At 38.4% G+C, this 18625-nt stretch overlaps 2 protein-coding genes across 7 annotated transcripts in view; both read right to left on the bottom strand.

Annotated features, from left to right (window-relative positions):
* Nucleotides 1-385: 385 nt before the first annotated feature.
* On the bottom strand, nucleotides 386-4137 carry ARMH2 (armadillo like helical domain containing 2). Its single transcript, XM_058178145.1, has 2 exons — nucleotides 3822-4137; nucleotides 386-1126 (listed from the first exon to the last, which is right to left on the bottom strand). Exons 1-2 carry the CDS (start codon nucleotides 4018-4020, stop codon nucleotides 687-689), a joined length of 639 nt encoding a protein of 212 aa, XP_058034128.1. The 5' UTR covers nucleotides 4021-4137; the 3' UTR covers nucleotides 386-686.
* Nucleotides 4138-5005: 868 nt separating this feature from the next.
* The window catches only part of RIPOR2 (RHO family interacting cell polarization regulator 2), a 77058-nt gene continuing 63438 nt past the window's right edge, over nucleotides 5006-18625 (bottom strand). For 3 of the 6 annotated variants that reach the window (XM_058177691.1, XM_058177694.1, XM_058177696.1), the window contains 8 exons: nucleotides 17256-17433; nucleotides 15005-15140; nucleotides 13524-13685; nucleotides 12658-12816; nucleotides 12024-12229; nucleotides 10456-10539; nucleotides 7388-7478; nucleotides 5007-6751 (listed from right to left, as the gene is read on the bottom strand). In XM_058177691.1, the coding sequence (XP_058033674.1) occupies nucleotides 6651-6751; nucleotides 7388-7478; nucleotides 10456-10539; nucleotides 12024-12229; nucleotides 12658-12816; nucleotides 13524-13685; nucleotides 15005-15140; nucleotides 17256-17433 (1117 nt within the window). In that variant the 3' untranslated portion in view covers nucleotides 5007-6650. Of the gene's footprint in view, nucleotides 6752-7387; nucleotides 7479-10455; nucleotides 10540-12023; nucleotides 12230-12657; nucleotides 12817-13523; nucleotides 13686-15004; nucleotides 15141-17255; nucleotides 17434-18625 lie in introns of all 6 variants that reach the window. The other 3 variants (XM_058177697.1, XM_058177693.1, XM_058177692.1) reach the window with 3 other exon arrangements.

Below are 18625 nucleotides of genomic sequence, written 5' to 3'. Positions count from 1 at the left end.
AAAACTTTTTTATTTTATTTTGAAGTTTTGACTACATGGGATAGAAGGGATTGCAGGCATTTCCAACTGTGTGTTCCCCTGCTAAAGTAATCTACAGCCCCATCACCTTAATCAGTCAAACTGAGACTTTCTTCTCCAGAAATGGTAAAACATCTTCCCAATCTAAAACCAGCTAGATCCATAATTATTAAATATTTTTAGCTTAACAGGATTCCTAATAGTTCCAATAATTTTTAACAGTAATAGTACATGAGGTGTTATTTGCATAACAGCTTATTTGTGTTTTGAAGGCTGTTTATTGTTCTTAAAACGATTTTCACAAAAGCATTTCTTCAGATTGATAGCATCTAGCAAAATGAAAGCAGATGCCATCACCTAGCCAAAACCTTGGGTGAATTCAAAAATAGCTAAGGGGACTTCAATGTGAATAATTCTCGAAAGATTGCTAGGAGATCCTAGGGTTAGATGCTAGACTAATAAATTGAACATCCAGGCAGCAAGCAATAAAGATCACTTCTGTTGAGTTTAACTTTATCATTTTTTAATTCTTTATTGATTGAATAAATCTTAGAATTAAACGTCAGTTTAAACACTGAGTAATTTTATTGTGTCAAATATTTAAAGAAAGTAATACCTAGTGCTTATCAGTAGCAGAATTATTTATTCTGACACATATTCCCTTAATTCTATTTGTATACTTCTGTGCCTGAATATCCCATAAACATGTGCATTAATGTAGCATAGTTTTGGGGCCAGCCAAACCATTCCATGTTAGACAGGTATTCCAATCTTTTCTCTAGTGTTTGGCCACCAATTTCATGAAATAGTTTAATATAAGACATATTATTACAGCAGACAACGGTCATAAGATAACAAACCCAGAACTTCACCAGAACTAGATCTGAGTCCGCTTCTGCAGAGTCTTCCTCTTCTTCAAGATAGGAAAGCATAATTTCAGGAAGGTGGTGAGCTTTGGCTTCATTTTGGTTTACCGGGTTAATGTAGCATGCACTACATAGTCCTTTTAAAACTAAGATTCTTACTTTTGTGGATGTATCTGGCATAATCAGAATATCAATCATGTCCTGAATATATTGTGAAGCAAGATTTCCAGCACCGACACCACCTGTAAAGTAATCAGTTTGTAAATTTTGAGCCACTTTCTCATTAAACAAAGACATTTCCCAAATTTTCAATAAATGTCAAGATGAAGCACATTCTTCCTCCTGCTGCCCTCATTCAACTTGCAGAATTTGTTCAAATGTGTTGTGGGTCCAGCCCCGCACCCCCCGGGCCTGGCCCCCTGCCAGAGAGTGACTCAGAGAGTGAGGGAGAAGGGCCGTCGGGGCTCCCTTCTGCAGGGCCGACTTCCCTGGCTCAGCTCCAGGAGCCAGAGGCAGGCCAGGTGGAAGAGGTGACAAGGCCTCTCTCCTGTATCTTCCCCCGCCCAGGAAATGCTTCCAGACCCAGCTGAGGACAATCAATCCTGGTTAGACCCCAGGTTTCGTAGACAAGAGAGGCAGGAACAAAGGAAGCAGGGGTGAGACAGGCCTAGAAAGTGCTGAGTCACAGAGCCACACCCCACAGGGTATAAAAGCAGGAGGGGCTGCTATACTGCTTTCATGACGAACAAATCAAACTGCCTAGAGAGAACTTGAGCTGAAGTGCTGTTTATTCCTGGTTGACACGCCGGCATCAAGAAAGATAACAGAAAAACCTTGGCAGACGCTCGCTGGATTGCTGCCAGAGCTGATAGCTGTCGTGGACTCAATTGCCGGCTAATTGAGTCATTTTCTTGTGCTTCCCGGACTGAGGTGGGGGGGACAGAAAAAAATGATTTGAATGCAGGTATTATCACTGCTGCCTGAAACATGAGAGAACAGCCACCAAAATGGCATTTCTACTGCTCTGTTTAACCCAAAGCAATCACTTCTGAGTCCAGTAGAGCAGGCTCTGTTGGATGTGTCTGCAAAGAAGGCATCAGCTAAAACTGGAAATGTTACTGTCACAAGCAGAAGTGTGCTACAGAAAAGGATCTATAATGGGTGTATAATTGACAAGTGCTGTATTCAATTACATTGTGGTCTTCTCTTTTTACACGGCGCAGCTCTTATGTGAGTCAGTTTCCAAAATAAAAATCTTATTTGAAGAAATTTGTAAAGTCAAGTAGAAAAAAATCCTGAATGAAAAAAAATAGCATAAACAAACTGGAGGAAGGTACTTTTCTGAATAAAAATGTGTTATCGAGTCTTAAATTTTTGGGGACACCAAAATAAGCACTAGGGCTTATTTCTTCACCATGTACAGGAGGTCCACGTCTGCTTTTTTGCAGCTGCAATGAGGTAGACTGGGTGATGCACCAATGCCACCACTGCAACTGGGGTGCTGGAGCTGTCCCACACACCCTGCACTGGCTTACCTCAGGACCCTTCAGCCAGGCCATCCACTTTAAAATCTGCCTCATGGCAGCGACTCCAGGAGCCCTGTCCAGTAGGACCCTCTATGGCCGCTGGCCCACTTCTGCTTGCTCGCAGCCACAATGGAGCAGGTAACCTGAGAGACTATGGAAAGGAGTGGGCAGCCTCTATCCCACAGACTCTTGGCTTTCCCACATCCTGCGCGGCACGTCCATATGGTGTGAGTCCCCCCACATAGGCCTGCTGCTTGGACAGGTAATCAACTGACCTGTGATATGCAGGCTGCAGCTGCTGGTGGACATGGTTAGCCTCTGGGCCTTCGCCACCTGTGGTGTTGGCCATGCCCCCCATGCTGATGATTGTAACTAAGGCTTATTTTTGGTGTAGGGCTTATTTGAGGGGGGGTGGAAACTGCATATCTGGCTTAGAGTGAAATTGGGCTTTAAAGTTTATTCTCAATTAAAAAGATGAGGTATGATGACAGCAAAAGGATCAATTAATTACCATTCTTGTTTCTACTATGGGGAACTTTAATAGTGATGATTTTCAGGCCTTTTTAACAATGCAGTAATTTTAAAACACATTTCTTCTAAGTCCCAACTAACAGGCAAGCATACAGAAGTTCCGCTGTTGCTGAAGACCCCATAATACCTGTGTCTCGAGCTGAACTCTGTAGGTCTCACAATATTTAGGAGAATGCTGGCAAATCTTTCGGGCTTTGTGTATCAAAAATGCATAATGTCTAACATGACTCTGCTGATGCATCATCCTTCCCCCTACAAGGTAACAAGATAAATAATCTGCCCTCATAGCTATGCACTATGAATAGTGCACTTGGCAGTGACAAAGCTGGGCCTGAAGTTGAGACCCAGGTGTTGATTTTAACCTTAGGGCCACTGCTAACACTCAAAAAGACCAGCTTGGAAAATGGTGCAATTGGCCCCATGGCCCAGCAGTCCCCATGATCTGCCATACCTACTTACCTTCAGACTGTGTTCTCTTTCTGTTGACACTCCCATCTGGACTGAGGCTACTCCAGATTACACAAGGTCTGTTCTTGAAGACTGCTGTTCAGCAGCCTCCAAAAACCCGCAATAGCATGCCCCATTCTTGTATTGACCCCCATTCTCCACGTGAATTCCAGAGGAAGAGGTCATGCAAGAATACACCCCATGTACATGAAACCTTCACAGCCTAAAATTGCAATAATGGGGTTGCTTTCAAAAATAGTTGGTTGATGAATGCTGGCATTTCACCCAAAATGTAGCATATCACCTTTGACATGTGTCATAGGTTTGACATCACTGATTTAAGGATAATATATTACATATTATTTCAATGAATGTAGAATATATTAATCTTTGAATCTCTTATCCCAAATTTAACACAATCTTTCATGTGTACCTGTGTAAGCTAGTAGGCCTATATATAATGCAGCCTTGGCTCTTTCTTCCAGCGGCAGCTCTGTATTTCTTAGATCCATGGCGTATATTTTAATTTTGTGGTGGTGGAAGATCGGATCTATCAGCTTGATGACTGGTTCTCTTGTTTTATCACAATACATGTTATAACAAGCTTTTAGTGCACTAAAAACAATTCCCATGTTTCCTAAAGAAGTATACTTCTTTTATCAACTGAAAAAATGCTGGAAAAATCAATATATTGATTCAGTTACTACAAAATTCACTCATAACTGGTAACTAGGTAATGAATTCTGTAAACAGAATGTGCAATGTAACAGCATAGGTTCTTAATGATGTCTTGCTTAGAATTATTTCTGTGTTTTTCTAGTTTACTTAAATCCTATTTTAAAAAAGTAAAATGCTTTTAAAAGTTTAAAAAAAAGCCTCTGGTGATCCCAGCTGAGTTGCCTGATCGCCAGAACCTTTTAAAAGCATTTTTTACAACCACTTCGGCCGAAGAGGTTGTAAAAAAATGCTTTAAAAAGGTTCTGGCGATCAGGCAACTCAGCTGGGATCATCAGAACCCTTTAAAAGCTTTTTTTCCTCTGGTGATCCCAGCTAAGTTGCCTGATCATCACAGGCTTTCGGCTTTCGGTAGAAAAAATGCTTTTAAAAGTAAAAAAAAACAAACTATGTAAAGTGTATTTGGATATGATAAGTTGTATAAGATATGATTCGGTCAATATTCTGTTCATAAAATATGTATGTGAAAGAAAAAAATAACTAAAACTTGTTTTAAAAAAAAAATTCAGTGTCCAGGAATATTTGTAGCCAGATGATGTCTAAACCCTGCTTTGAAAGCCCTACATACCCATGAGTCTGGACTAGAAGTGCAAGCTCTGTCTTTATTGTAAGGTTATATTAACAGAATTTTGCAAGACTGAAAAATATTTCTCCCCTCCTTTCCTTTTGCTCTCTGGGAAAATGGGACAATCTCGTCTGAAACATTTCCTATGCCCTCCCTCCTGCTTCGGGCTGACATTTTTTACACACTAGTTGTCTAGTCTGCAGCTCTTCCTCCTGCTTCCCAAAGTCATTTCCACATACTTTTACAGGAACTGACCACCAATAAATGCAAGAAAACTTTATCACATGCTATTTCATATTTCAAAAATAATGTTTATTATAACTTAAAGGTAAATACCAGAAATAACAAATACCACAAAATTAGAAGGCATATATAAGTCAAGAATCAGTACAAAAGACGACCATAAAAGGTTGCAAGCTCATGTGAGCAATGTGCTATAAAAACCTGAAGCATAATACTTTCACATGTTATGAGAAATGCTTGTTTTTTTTTCCAGTAACTTTTAAGTAACTGTACAAATGTAATTTTAATCAAGTAATACTTATATGTGATTTATAAATATACAGATATATACATTCACAAAAATAATGTCTTAACCATGCATTTGCAAAAGAAGGGCTTTATTAAATCATATTTCTAAACAAAATTCAAAAATCTACCTGATTCAGAGAATGCTTGATTGTTTTTTTCTGCTTGTGGATCCCAACAGTAGCAGAGAAGCTAATTGCTTTCATAAGTGTATATCCACAAATGTAGTAACAAGGAGTTCTATTAAATACTTTGGAGCTGCAATTCTATTAATTCTTGTTTGAAACAAGGATAAACTCAAGAGGATTTTCTTCAGAGAAAGTCTGCATCAGATTAATCTATAAGCTATCTTGATCACTTTATGCTCTATAAGGCAGTCCAGAAATCATTTTTGTTATCATCTGTCATATTGAAAAATAAAATTAAATAAATCAAGGTCTTAAAAAGTAAAAGGTAAATTTCACCTCCCTGAAATTTTGGGAATTCGGGGATTACCTGTCATTAAGTATACTTTATATGCTTCTCTGTAGAAAAAAAACAATTTAATTTTTCACTTGCTTTACAAAACTTACACAACTGGTTATCAACAAAAAATTCCTAGTATTAATTTGCATTCTGAGTGAAGGAAGGAAAAAACCAAAGAATGGACATTTAAACAGGGGACATAAATCACACTATCTGGAATTTCACATCCTTAGTTTGGCCTAATTTTGAGTATTGCTTATGCTAACCTAGATGGCTACCAGTAATAATATCAGACAGGCAGATATTTGATGAGATTCAGAGAGGGTGGGAGCCAGAATGGCTTTAAATACCAATAACAATAGCACGTAGACTTATATACCACTTAACATTTCTTTACAGCCCTTTCTAAGTGGTTTACAGAGTCAGCATATTGCCCCCAATAATCTGGGTCCTCATTTTACTGACCTAGGAAGGATGAAAGGCTGAGCTGGTGAGATTCAAACTGCCAAATTGCAGTAAGCTGGCAGTCAGCAGAAGTAGCCTGCAGTACTGCACTCTAACCACTGCACCTCCATGGCTCTTATATAAATGTTTGCTTTTCAATGTTTTCAACACAGTATCACATATTGGAAACTGGCACAATTATGCCCACCAAACACGCACTGCTTTATATTTAACATATCTTATAATTTCAAAACATCTCTCATTTTTCCAAAGTTTTACAACAATTACATGGATTTCACAAAAAAGCAAGATTATCATAATCTTCAACAAATCAATATTTCACCATAAGCTACATAGAAGAGTCAACAGCAGTCCATACATTAAATCCTCTCTCTTTTTTTAATGCTGATACGTTCCTAAGTTACAAAACAATTTTCCAAATAATGGGTTTTGAAGTTTCAGTTTTTTTACAGGACCATCATGGTTCACATGAAATTGGCATAGTTCAAAATATAATTTGAACATTTAAAAAGCTGTAGCCACTTCAGTTGTGCGTCGACCACCAACTTTAACAAATTCACGGGGGAATTTGTCCAGCTGTTCGTATGCCAGCCGTCCGTCTTCTCCTGAAGAGCAACAAAAGAAAACAACAATAAATGTTTCATCTTTTCAACCTGTGGTTCGAAAACTGCAAATCACAATCTCACACTGCATGACATGGCAAGACTGGATATAATATCTGACATTTCAAAAAACTCTTGATTATGGACAAGGATTGGGTCTCGTTTGAGACAGCCTGGAGTCTTGATGATTTCAGGGAAGGGGCCTTTCAAGTTTTCTTGGCAACAGTAATAGCAGTCTTTTGTCATGGGCTTCTTTCAGATTTTTATTCTTACTTCCTAGTGTAGCCTCCAGCCCTGCAATTTTCTATAAGAAATCTTACCTTTCCTCTCAAAAGACGAGGAAGGAGGAGGAGGAAGAAGGAAAAGGAAGACAGAGAAATTGCTCCTTCTTACTTTTGGCCTCTCCTTTCCTGAGAATTCCCGTGACAGTGAAAGTTTTTACACAGTAAATCATTTAATTATGCCACTATGTTCATGTCAATAGGAGATTAGGGGCTGGTAAATTTGGTAATACTACCTCATTTCTATTTTTTGTAGTTTTTCGATTAACCCTTCTCACACTAATATTTTGTCATGTTCACTAGATTTCTTTTTCCATTTGGAGTAAAACCAGAAACATCATAAAAAAATCCAACCTACCAAGAGAAAGCAAGGTTTCAGAAGCTGTATTCCTAACTTCTTCATTGCCAGACTGGCAAAGAGTGACCAGCATTTTAATACTTTCAGTTGCCTATAGAACAATTAAAGAAATAAATATGTAATTCACTTCTTCTATTACAGAAAATCTTCTTCCTAGTGATTAATAGTACTGTACATCTGGGTTTTTAAATCTGTATATACAGAATATAGAATAACAGAGTTGGAAGGGATCTTCTAGGCCAACCCACTGCTCAAGCAGGAGACCCTATGTCATTCCAGACAAATGGCTATTCAATCTCTTCTTAAGAATCTCTAATGATGGAGCACCCACTATTTCCAAAGGTAAGCTGTTTCACTGATTGTTTTCACCGTTAAAAAATATAAAAACATATGCATTTTCTCAAGCCATCTGGATGTGCCTCCACAGCTCAAAGAATCTTGCTCAACCCCGGGGCGCCCATGCAGACATCTGAAAACATCCTCCCAAGAAACCTCTCGGGCCTTCCAAAGGAGGCAACTGATGTCATGCTTTCAGCAGAGATACTTTGTTTACACAAACATTCTTTACAAAGCAGCACATTCCAGTTTTATTAGTTACACGTTTTAAAATTAAAGGTATTTGCAATACTAAAAGATACATAGACACACATAGAGAGACTGATTACCTTATATATAAGAATGATAGACATTGTTATTTATCTATATTTTGTGTTATATGTACAGATAGTCCTCAACCTATAACCATTTATTTAGTGACCAGTCAAAATGAAAACGGCACTGGAAAAAAAGTGACTTATGACAGTTTTTCATTCTTACGACCATTGCAGCATCCCCTTGGTCATTTGATCAAAATCCCATGATAATGATTGTCATATCCTGGGGTCATGTTAACCCTAACCTATTGCGGCCTTCTGACAAGCAAAGTCAAAGCCAGATTACCTTAATAACCATGTCCTTGACCGGGATGCCTTATGCACAGTCACGCACGCTCTGGTTACGTCTCGGTTGGATTACTGCAATGCTCTCTACATGGGGCTGCCCTTGAGGTGCACCCGGAGGCTACAGTTAGTCCAGAACGCGGCTGCGCGAGTAGTAACGGGAGCCGCTCGTGGCTCCCATGTAACATCACTGCTCCGCAGTCTGCACTGGCTTCCTGTGGTCTTTCGGGTGCGCTTCAAGATTTTGGTTACCACCTTTAAAGCGCTCCATGGCTTAGGACCCGGGTACTTACGAGACCGCCTGCTGTTACCTTATGCCTCCCACCGACCGGTACGCTCTCACAGAGAAGGTCTCCTCAGGGTGCCGTCCGCCAAATAATGTCGGCTGGCGGCCCCCAGGAGTAGGGCCTTCTCTGTGGGAGCAGCGACGCTCTGGAATGAACTTCCCCCTGGCCTACGCCAAGTGCCTGATCTTCGGACCTTTCGCCGTGAGCTAAAAACATACTTATTTATTCAAGCTGGACTGGCATAATGGTTTTTTAATATTTTAATTGGGTTTTATTGTTGTGGGGTTTTAAATTTTTTAAAATTTAAAATTTAAATTTTTAAACATTGGCCTTTTTGTAATATGTTTTATTTTAAATTTTGATTTTAATTGTATATATATTGTGTTTTATTTAGGCTGTACACCGCCCTGAGTCCTTCGGGAGAAGGGCGGTATAAAAATTTGATAAATAAATAAAATAAATAAATAAAATGTTACTAACTTAACAATGGCAGTGCTTCACTTAACAACTGTGGCAAGAAAGTTGTGGCATAAAATGGGCAAGATTCAATTGTTTTGTCTTGCTTAGCAATGAAAATTTTGGACTGAATTGTGACCCAAGTCAAGGACTATCTGTACCATACTCTCAAATGACTTATGACAATTTATACAATAACAGTTAACTATAAAAATACATAATTTGTTGGTAGTGAAAGACTTTACGGTAGACTATCTTGACACAATTATCCTTCAGTGTCCGAAATTTGATAAACCGATTTCATGGGGGTGGAGGGTACGTCTTGACTAAAATATATGCTAAACAGGACAGGGGAAAGGAGGAATTATTCTCTTTTCTATTTCATCAACTCTCCTCACTAAATTGTTGCATTGGACACAGTCTTGTGAGAGAGAAGTTCCCTGAGGATGGGCTCCAGCATAAGTCTGAAAGCTCAGAAAACCAAAACTCTGGTCCCAGTGACCGACCCAGATTGGATCCTGCAACATTATCCTGGGACACATATATTTGCCTTCATTTGTAAAAACAGGTATGTAGGTGCTAATTTCAGCCCAGGAAACATTTCCACGACAGAAAGGATGAGGTGTGCCCAACAGGATTTGTCTTAGAAATCTATAAAAGTTGATGGAGTTAGCAGAGATGGTGAAATTGATTGCTTTGATTAAATAAAAGAATACAATTAATTTTGTTTTTACTTGGAAACTGCTTTTGGACTTTGTACTAGAGGTGGGAAAAATGAATATTTGATTTTGGGCGTTGCTGATTAGACAGGCTTGTTGTTATAGAAATGGCTAATATGTTATGTAACCGTATAAAGCTGAGGTTGTATGTTATTCTGCACCAAAACGAGTCGGAAGTCAATTCTTTTCTTTTTCTATTTCTTCTTTCCCCTTACGCTTTTTCCTCTTCTCCTTTTCCTCTCCTATGTTCCCATTATTTTCATTTTTCTTTGTATTTTTGTATTTATATTCTGATAAACTAATAAAAATATTGAGGAAAAATAGGATTCAAGACTTAGATTTTTTTTTTTTGTAATGGAAATATGAATGCATACACAGCACATGGGAAAACCTTACCCAGCCAAATAGCACCTTCCCATGTTCTTTTAATCATCATACAATATGAATCAGAGAGTAAAGCCCGCTTTCCAAATGTATTGTTAGACTATATGCATCAAACCCCTCCTATTTTGGTAAAGTAATATCTGGACAGCCGATTCAAGAGAACAGTGCTCTTCTTGTTGTGTATTCAAGAGGAGTTATTGAAACCTCTGGTGGTTGGGTTTTCTTTTTTTGTTTTGGCTTGGCCTTTTGTAGTTCATGGGAAAGTCAAGAAGGCAGAAGTTTACCTGAAGGCATTTCAAGGCCAAGCAAGCAGCCTTCTGCAGATGGAGGCTGGGCTGGGCAAGGCTCTCGCAGTAATAAATTAAAGCCTGGAAGAAAAAGAGAGACCGTGAGACTGCGGAGCAACACCCTTTCAGAACAACAGCAATATATATATATTAAAACAAATAATCTTCTGCTTAGAAAAATAAATTCACCAAATAAAAAACAAAGCAGTATTCATCTCTCTGAAAGGAGAGCATTGATTGTTTAGGTAAGGGGGGGGGGAGAGGCAACCAATTACCACAAAAGTTTTTACTTCCTGCCACAACCATTCCTGTGTAGGATGCAATCAGAGATGTGTAAATATTCTATGAATGAAGCATCATCCTACATGTGGGAAAGCCGCTTTGAGGTCATGCCCAACCACAACATTTGTTTTGAATGTTTGGGTCTGTGCCTGGTCTAAAGTGAGGCTATTCTAGGCAAAAGGAGTTAGGGAGGTTGAGGAGCAGGAAAAAGCCAGCCTTGCAAACTGGAGGAAGAGAAGGCTGTTGTGCATTGTTGTCTCTTACCCCTCAGCTACTCCCCGCATGGTATATACCCCACTGGACCATCTATCTCCACCAGTCTTCCCAGAGCATTCCCTCCCACCCTGTAACTGCTACCAATATCCCAGCACAACATAGCCTGCCAACCTGCCCATCCCCAAAGTATCCTAGTGTTGGTCATGCTCCACAACATGTTCCCATTCACTTCAGGCAATCTGGCCTGCATCTCACTGATGCTGAGAGCAAAAAGCAGGATGTGCAGGATGATTTCTGGCTATCACATCAACATGGAAAGGCTTAGAAGGAACTAGATCCAAAATCACACTTTCTTCTACTGAAAGATTTACCATCTCCCTGAAACAATGAGCAACGAGATCTAGCACTATGTTCTGGTTTTTATTGGTAGTCACCTTCAATTTATTATCTCTCATCTAGTCCAATATCAATAGTACATAGGCATTCAGAGAAGCTCCATTATTATCTCAAGATATTATAAAGAAATCAATTGGGTATTATTAGCATATTAGTAGATACTCAGCAGTTTCATATAGCTACTGAAAATCTGAGTAGTGAATAGAATAGAATAGAATAGAATTTTATTGGCCAAGTGTGATTGGACACACAAGGAATTTGTCTTGGTACATATGCTCTCAGTGTACATAAAAGAAAAGATACGTTCATCAAGGTACAACATTTACATTTAGTGCCACGAGAGACACCAAGTTATAATATAACAATGGCTAATTTGTCTATATGCCTCTAATGGCACCATTTGAAATCTATCTGAAAGTCAGAAATGCAATAAGTGGCTCCTATTTTTCCAAATTCTGTGCTAACTAGAAAAATAAACAAGCTACTGAGAGAGAGAGAAATCTATTGGGTTAGTTAGCTGTAGTACATGCATGTTAATATAAATCCAGCCAACTGCAATTGTTCAATAAACCAGGTTCAAACTATCATTTAGCATGATGTTTAAACACATATAAAATCTGGTAATTCTACTTTTGCCTAATAATAATAATAATTTTGCCTCTAACACTTACCTTTTCCCTGAAGTGTTTGTTTTCTGCTGCTGCAGCTGACAATATTGTTACCACAGCTTCATAGGTTTCCTTTTTATTTTCAGTCAAAAGGACAGCCAAAGATTTCAGCACTTCTTGTTGAGGTGAGAGACTGATGGAAGTTAAATTGGCCTTATTCTGCAAGAACTTTTCATCCCTTAAAGACTGTAGAGTTTGTACCATTAAAGCTAAAAAACAAAGACATTTAACAATTTGTCCCTTTTTAGAAGTTAACAGATTAGACTAAAAGATGCATTTGAAATATCCTGCAAATATCCAACATTATCTGTGAAGTGTAGAATAATTTTAAATATGTGGGAATGAACTATCTATATTACTACCACTGCTGGTAGACTGCAATCTACAGTCTCCAGCACCAAACTGTAGATTTCATGGCTGAAACACATGGCTTAATTTGTATTTTACACCCTCTTTTTTGTATAGAACAAAATGATGAAGAACACTCTACCAAAAAAATCTGTCTTTGGTATAGAACACTTCTGAAATGTTCTTGAGTCCTCAACAACTTTCAGTTGTTTTTCTATCATTTTAGTTGTTCCTACTAAAAGTATTGCTGCATTATTGAATTTGAACTTCTGAAGAGCCTGTTTCTTACCTTCTCTTGTAAGCTGAAGCAAATAGTTTGCCAGATCACTAACATTTTTATTAGCAAAATAGTTGTAATACTGAAAAACTGTTATGACTTCCAAGGGCAGACTGGAAAAGAGGAGAGGTTCTGCACGGTCCAAGATATGAGAAATCAAAGTTCTGAACACTGCATACAATCAGATAAAAATATTAGTTAGCAAATGAACTCTCATTAATAAGAGCAACATAAAATTACTGGAGCCAAGTCATTTTTAGAAAGGGTAATGTGTTTTAGAAAAAAAAACCACTTCATATTTTCTAGAAATTTAGAATTATAATTTCCAGAAAGAATCCGTCAGTATGACAATGATTACAGATTATGAAAACTGTAGAATACTGGCAATCTCTGGGAAACTGATTGATACCTCTGCTCTACAATGACACTCAATTCAAAAGTCATTATATTTCTATCATACCCGAATAGAACAAATGGAAAGAAAATAGGCTACTGGTATTATATGACATGAATTCACCGAAAAATTTTATTGCTTAAAAAACTCAAAATAATTTATTTAAATAGCAACTTTTAAAACTAGGTTTTTAGTTAAATTTTGGACAAAATTCTTATAAGAGTGTTAAAGGTCCATGCCCAGTGGTGAAATGCTACCGGTTCGCACCGGTTCAGGTGAACTGGTAGTGATAAAAACCACCAGTTCAGGCGAACCAGTAGTAAAAAAAAAAAGCTATAAATTCCTCCGAACTGGTATTTCTGATAATCAGCTGTGCCGCACGATTTAAAATTGCTAGAAAGCAGGAAATCCTGCTTTCTTGTGAATCTAATAATCTAGTAATCTTTGCAACCGCTTTTTCTGGAAGTACATTAGGTAACTGTACCTGTTTCTGAAAGTCCTGGACATTCGCCATTCACCACTGTAGAAAAAGTGATATCCAATTGTTTGATCATTTTGTCTGCAGAGGTATGATACAACCCAGAAGAATTGGTACACTTATTCCAGAAAGAAAGGAGGGATATCTTTTTCTGAAATTCTGGAATTGCTAATGGAAAAGAATACCATAATAGTGAATTATTTAGTATAAATTAAAATTGGACAATAATCAGCTCTATATTGAAAAGAAATGGGGAGAAATTAGTAGAGGGTTATATTTACTTGGAAAATGGAACAAAAATAATGTTATTTGACTGGAAAGATAACAATAGGATCTAGGTCAATGTTTCTTAACCTCAGCAATTTTAAAATGGGTAGACTTCAACTCCCAGAATTCCCTAGCTTGGCTAATGGATCTATTGAAGTTAAAATGTCATGCTAGAAGAATGTTCACTAGGAGAGGGGTTGCTTGCCTTTGCTGCTCTTCAGACAACAACTCCCAGCGGCTTTAAACTGTTTTTCCCTCATATCCTTCCTTGTAATAACTTGGAATTCTGTGCCCAGGATAATTGGCATGTGCAGAGCACTGTTCTTTGCCTGAGCTACTGTCCTTTTTCATCCAGCTTGATTTTCTACATATTCCCCTGGTTTAATTAATACTTTTCATCAAAGAAATCTGCAAGGGCTGAAACTTTATAGCAGCTGTTCTCAACCTGTGGGTCGGGACCCCATTGGGGGTCGAATGACGATTTGCCAGGGGTCGCCTAAGACCATCGGAAATATGGGAAGTATACTTGTGAGTCGAAGAATCGCACTCCAATGGTTGATTCCACAAGCCAGCTGCAGGCTCTTCAAATCGCTAGCCGAATTTGGCTTCAGCGTGATGAATTAAAAAATAGAATAGAATTTTTAGAATAGAATTTTTATTGGCCAAGTGTGATTGGACACACAAGGAATTTGTCTTGGTGCATATGCTCTCAGTGCACATAAAAGAAAAGATACGTTCATCAAGGATAAATCTTTGCTCTGATGTCTCCCTCTCAAGCCAGCTGCAATCACTCCCAATCGCTAGCCTAATCTGGCTTCAGGTGCTATAAACTTAATAGGGGAGGAGTCTCCGCTTTAATGCCTCCGTCCTCAAGGCAATCGCAAGCATTTCAGATCGCTAGCCAATACGGCTTCAGGCGCGATAAATTCAAAACGAAAATAATTTTATGGTTGGGGTTGCCACATCGTGGGGAATTGTATTAAAGGGGTCGCAGCAATATAAAGGTTGAGAACCACTGCTTTATAGCCTATTCCCAAATAGGTTTACTTAAAACAAAGTTCATGGTATTTAATCAGGCTTACACTGAATAAATAATTGTACAACAGCAGCCTTAAAAGAGTAGATTTGAACATGCACAGAAAAGTACTGCATAGTATAGGGTAAGAAACAGAAATACATAATCATATATTCACATGAATATTGTCTATGCTATTTCTCACCTTCACTTATAGGTCTGAAGCTTCCCAGGATCTCACTGCTGATCTCTGCAAGATTCTCAATCACTAAAATTTGTTGGGATAGTTTATCCAGAAGAGACCTTGTGACAAAGGGAGTTCTGCTAGAGAATACAATTTGCTGGTAAAATAGGAAAGAACAGTGTAAATATTCCTCATACAGAACCATCATTAATTAGGTCAAAATTCCAAATGTGAACGAATGCAAATTTATCAAAGAATGTTATTATTTTATGTATTTTACAAACATGATCTTTATCATACACTTTAAAAATGGGATTAAATGTGATATGTTTCTGTTAATTGGTAACCAGCTATATTGGATTGTGTATTGGATTCTATTATTTTGACTTTGAGAATATGTGCCTTTAATCTTAATAGAGGATTTAGTATGTTTCTCTAGTAGTGATCTCTTTTCTGAGCAAAGTAGATGAAGCACAGTAAACAGATTTATTTCACTATTCTGAATATGCCATATTTTCCTCTGAATATGACATATTTACTTCAGAGAAAGAAAACCTTACTTTTATAATTACTATACACAAAAAATTGGAGGGTGGGGAGAAATACTTCCATTATTTTAATCTCAGCAAATGCACAATAATCCACTTGAACAATTCCTGGGAGGGAGAGGGAATTATGCTTTTTATATGAATTTAAGCTGATCAGTGACCAAAACAAATATTTATTTTACGTTATTATTTATATCCTGCCTTTATTGTTTTTATAAACAATTCAAAGCAGTGAACATATTGTGTGTAATACTCCTTTTTCCTCCTATTTTCCTTACAACAACACATATGTGAGATAGATTGGCTGAGAAAATGTGACTGACCCAAAGTCATCCAGCTGGCTTTCATGCCTAAAGTGGGATTAGAACTCATGGGCACCAGGTTTCTAGCCTGGTGCTTTAACCACTAGACCAAACTGCTCAATTTTGACTTATTTGGAAATATGTCTCATTCCCTTCAGGAGTACTATGAAGTATATAAATTTACATCTTCAATTTAAGTCTAACTTAAAACCTAGTCATCTCATTAGGTTTTCTGCGCAGTTAAAACCCTGTTTTTATTTTTCAAACAATTTATGAAAGCTCAAAGTGCGTCAAGAAGTCTGGATCAGATGAGTCTATATAGCTTCTATCTCCTATAGTGTCAATGTACTATTACCAATTTGGTACCAGACCATGCCACATTGAACAGCAAAGAGTGAACAGTTCTATTCAGGTTCAAGTGGACTATGATAAAATAAAATCATATATGGAGAACATGGGATGAGAGGCAAAATGGAGATTGGCATGGAGCAGGGGTGGGGAACTATGGCCCTTTTATGGCTTGTGGACTTTTATGGCCCAGCATAGCTCAGGAATTCTGGGAGTTGAAGTCCACAAGTCATAAAAGGGCAGGGGTAAAATGCTTCCGGTTCAGACCAGATCGCCCAATCCAGTAGCGATAGCGGCGGGTGGTTCGGAGAACCAGTAGCAAAAATCCCTGCCCCCCCTTCCCCACCCCCGCATGCCCAGCTGAGCCGCATGATCATCAGAGGTTTTTTTTTTAACCTTTAAAAGCATTTTTTCTTCAGCCGAAAAAATGCTTTTAAAAGTAAAAAAAAAAAAAGCCTCTGATGATCGCGCAGCTCAGCTGGGACTGTCAGAACCTTTTTAAAGCATTTTTTTACAAGCTCTTTGGCCAAAGAGGCTGTAAAAAAAAGCTTTTAAAGGGTTCTGGCGATCAGGCAACTCACCTGGGATCGTCAGAATCCTTTCAAAGCATTTTTTCTACAAGCTCTTTGGCCAAAGAGATTGTAGAAAAAAATTAAAAGTTTTTTTTTTTAAAGTTGGCCACCCCCACCCAGTGACATTCCCCCCCACCAAGCCACGCCCACAGAACCGGTAGTAAAAAAAATTACATTTCACCCCTGTAAAAGGGCCACAGTTCCCCCCTTCTGTCATGGAGAGTAGCAATAAAGTTTGGGCCCTCATCTCTAGTTGGAAACATCTGAAGAGAAATAAGTTTTTTCTGGATAAAAAAACCTTTTCACATTCTATGGCTTCTTTGGACAAGCACAGTCCTCTTCCCCCGCCTCCCAACTGCAGAGTCTGTCCTTTTTGCCTTATGCTTATGCAAGGATACAAAGGAAATTAAGTTCCAACCAACAAGGTTGTGTACACAACACAGAAAACAAGAGCAGATGAATCTTAATAATCTCTTAAAAAACATGTAACCCTATGGGATACCTGGATAAGCTGTGTGCAATATTGCAAGTGCTTGACTATGGTGATATCAAGGCTTTCATTTCCGGTGGTCAATGGCAGAGGGCTTCCAGCCACACTGGTTCCAACTCCTGTGTCTTCTGTCAATGCTTCGCTGAGATGCCCTCTGCCTTCTGGGTGTTCTGACCTGTAACTGTTCAAGCTGGGAGGTAAGTGGGCAGTTTGATTTTCTTTTCATGTAAGCAATGCACAAGAGAAATTGTTGAAAGCACTCTCCTGTAACCAAACAGCTCTTCATAGGCCAGTAACCTTTTAATGAATACATTGTATCTCAAATTGGCAGTAGCATTAGGTAAAAAGTGCCAAAAAAGTGTCTGCATTTAAAGGATATATCGTTACCACACTAGCCTACTTGTTTCTTTGAAACAATCACTTTTTTGTAAGGAAGTCTTCCTAAGAAGTCTTTGAAATCAACCTTTGCTATAGCTTTTCTTTTCCTTTATTTTTTCTTTTCACCTTGCTTTGTTGACAACATCCTTTGCCAAACTGCTCTGTGGATATAACTGAATTATAGATTTGTGGTTTTCAAAAGTTATACAATTAAGATGTAATATGTCAGTCCTTTCCTGACATGTGATTAATTGTCCAGCTAAAAAAAAAATTAAAAACTAAGCGTGAGGGAGAATCTGTTGGAAAGGAAATCATAACTGATTTACAAAGAACAAACACCAAATTTCTGTTTCCTTTATTCACAGCATACAAAAATCTTTGTTCAAACATCTATTTCAGTCTACTAACTAATTTAAGTCAAGGGTTTTTAAAAAAAAATTAATGAAATCTTGACCTCTCAGCAACTTCCAATATCATCAATTATGGGACCCTGCTACATCAACTTTGGGAGTTCATGTGGGGGCAAAGTTTTATCCCCATTTTCCTCCATCCCCTGGCGTAGATACCCATCACATTGCTAGGAAAGGTATAGCCTGCAATGCCTGCTTTTGTGAGGTGCTACAAATGCCTCAACCCTCTCTCGACTTCATTGGAAAACATCAGTAATTGCTCCTGGCCCTGCATTCTGGACCAATTGCTGCTTCCAGATGTTCTTCAAGATCAGTCCCATGCCGAATGCATTATAGTAGGCCATTCTGCTGGGGACTGAAATGTATGACCACGAACAATGGCTTCCAGTCCAGGAAGGGTGCCATACCACATGAAGCTGTACAAGACCCCCCCTTTTTTCCAATGAAGTGGGGAGTGGTCTCTATCCAGTCTATTAGATCAAGCAGGAAGATCGTGCCTTGGTCCCCATCAGTTACAGAATGTCATCTTGTGAGATCCAGAAAATGTGCCCTTCCTGTGGTGGTACCTGCCCCCGGAACACCTTATCCTCTGAG

Source organism: Ahaetulla prasina, chromosome 3 (genome assembly GCF_028640845.1).
Source record: "Ahaetulla prasina isolate Xishuangbanna chromosome 3, ASM2864084v1, whole genome shotgun sequence".
Classification (NCBI taxonomy): Eukaryota; Metazoa; Chordata; class Lepidosauria; order Squamata; family Colubridae; genus Ahaetulla; species Ahaetulla prasina.
This window is presented reverse-complemented; position numbering and strand designations above follow the sequence as displayed.

What these genes read in the sequence shown, in the direction of transcription:
- ARMH2 (XM_058178145.1), bottom strand. Translation starts at nt 4,020, where the DNA reads ATGGGAATTGTTTTTAGTGCACTAAAAGCTTGTTATAACATGTATTGT. An exon ending in AGGCCTACTAGCTTACACAG is followed by an intron (nt 1,127 to 3,821) that starts GTACACATGAAA and finishes ATTACTTTACAG; the next exon opens with GTGGTGTCGGTGCTGGAAAT.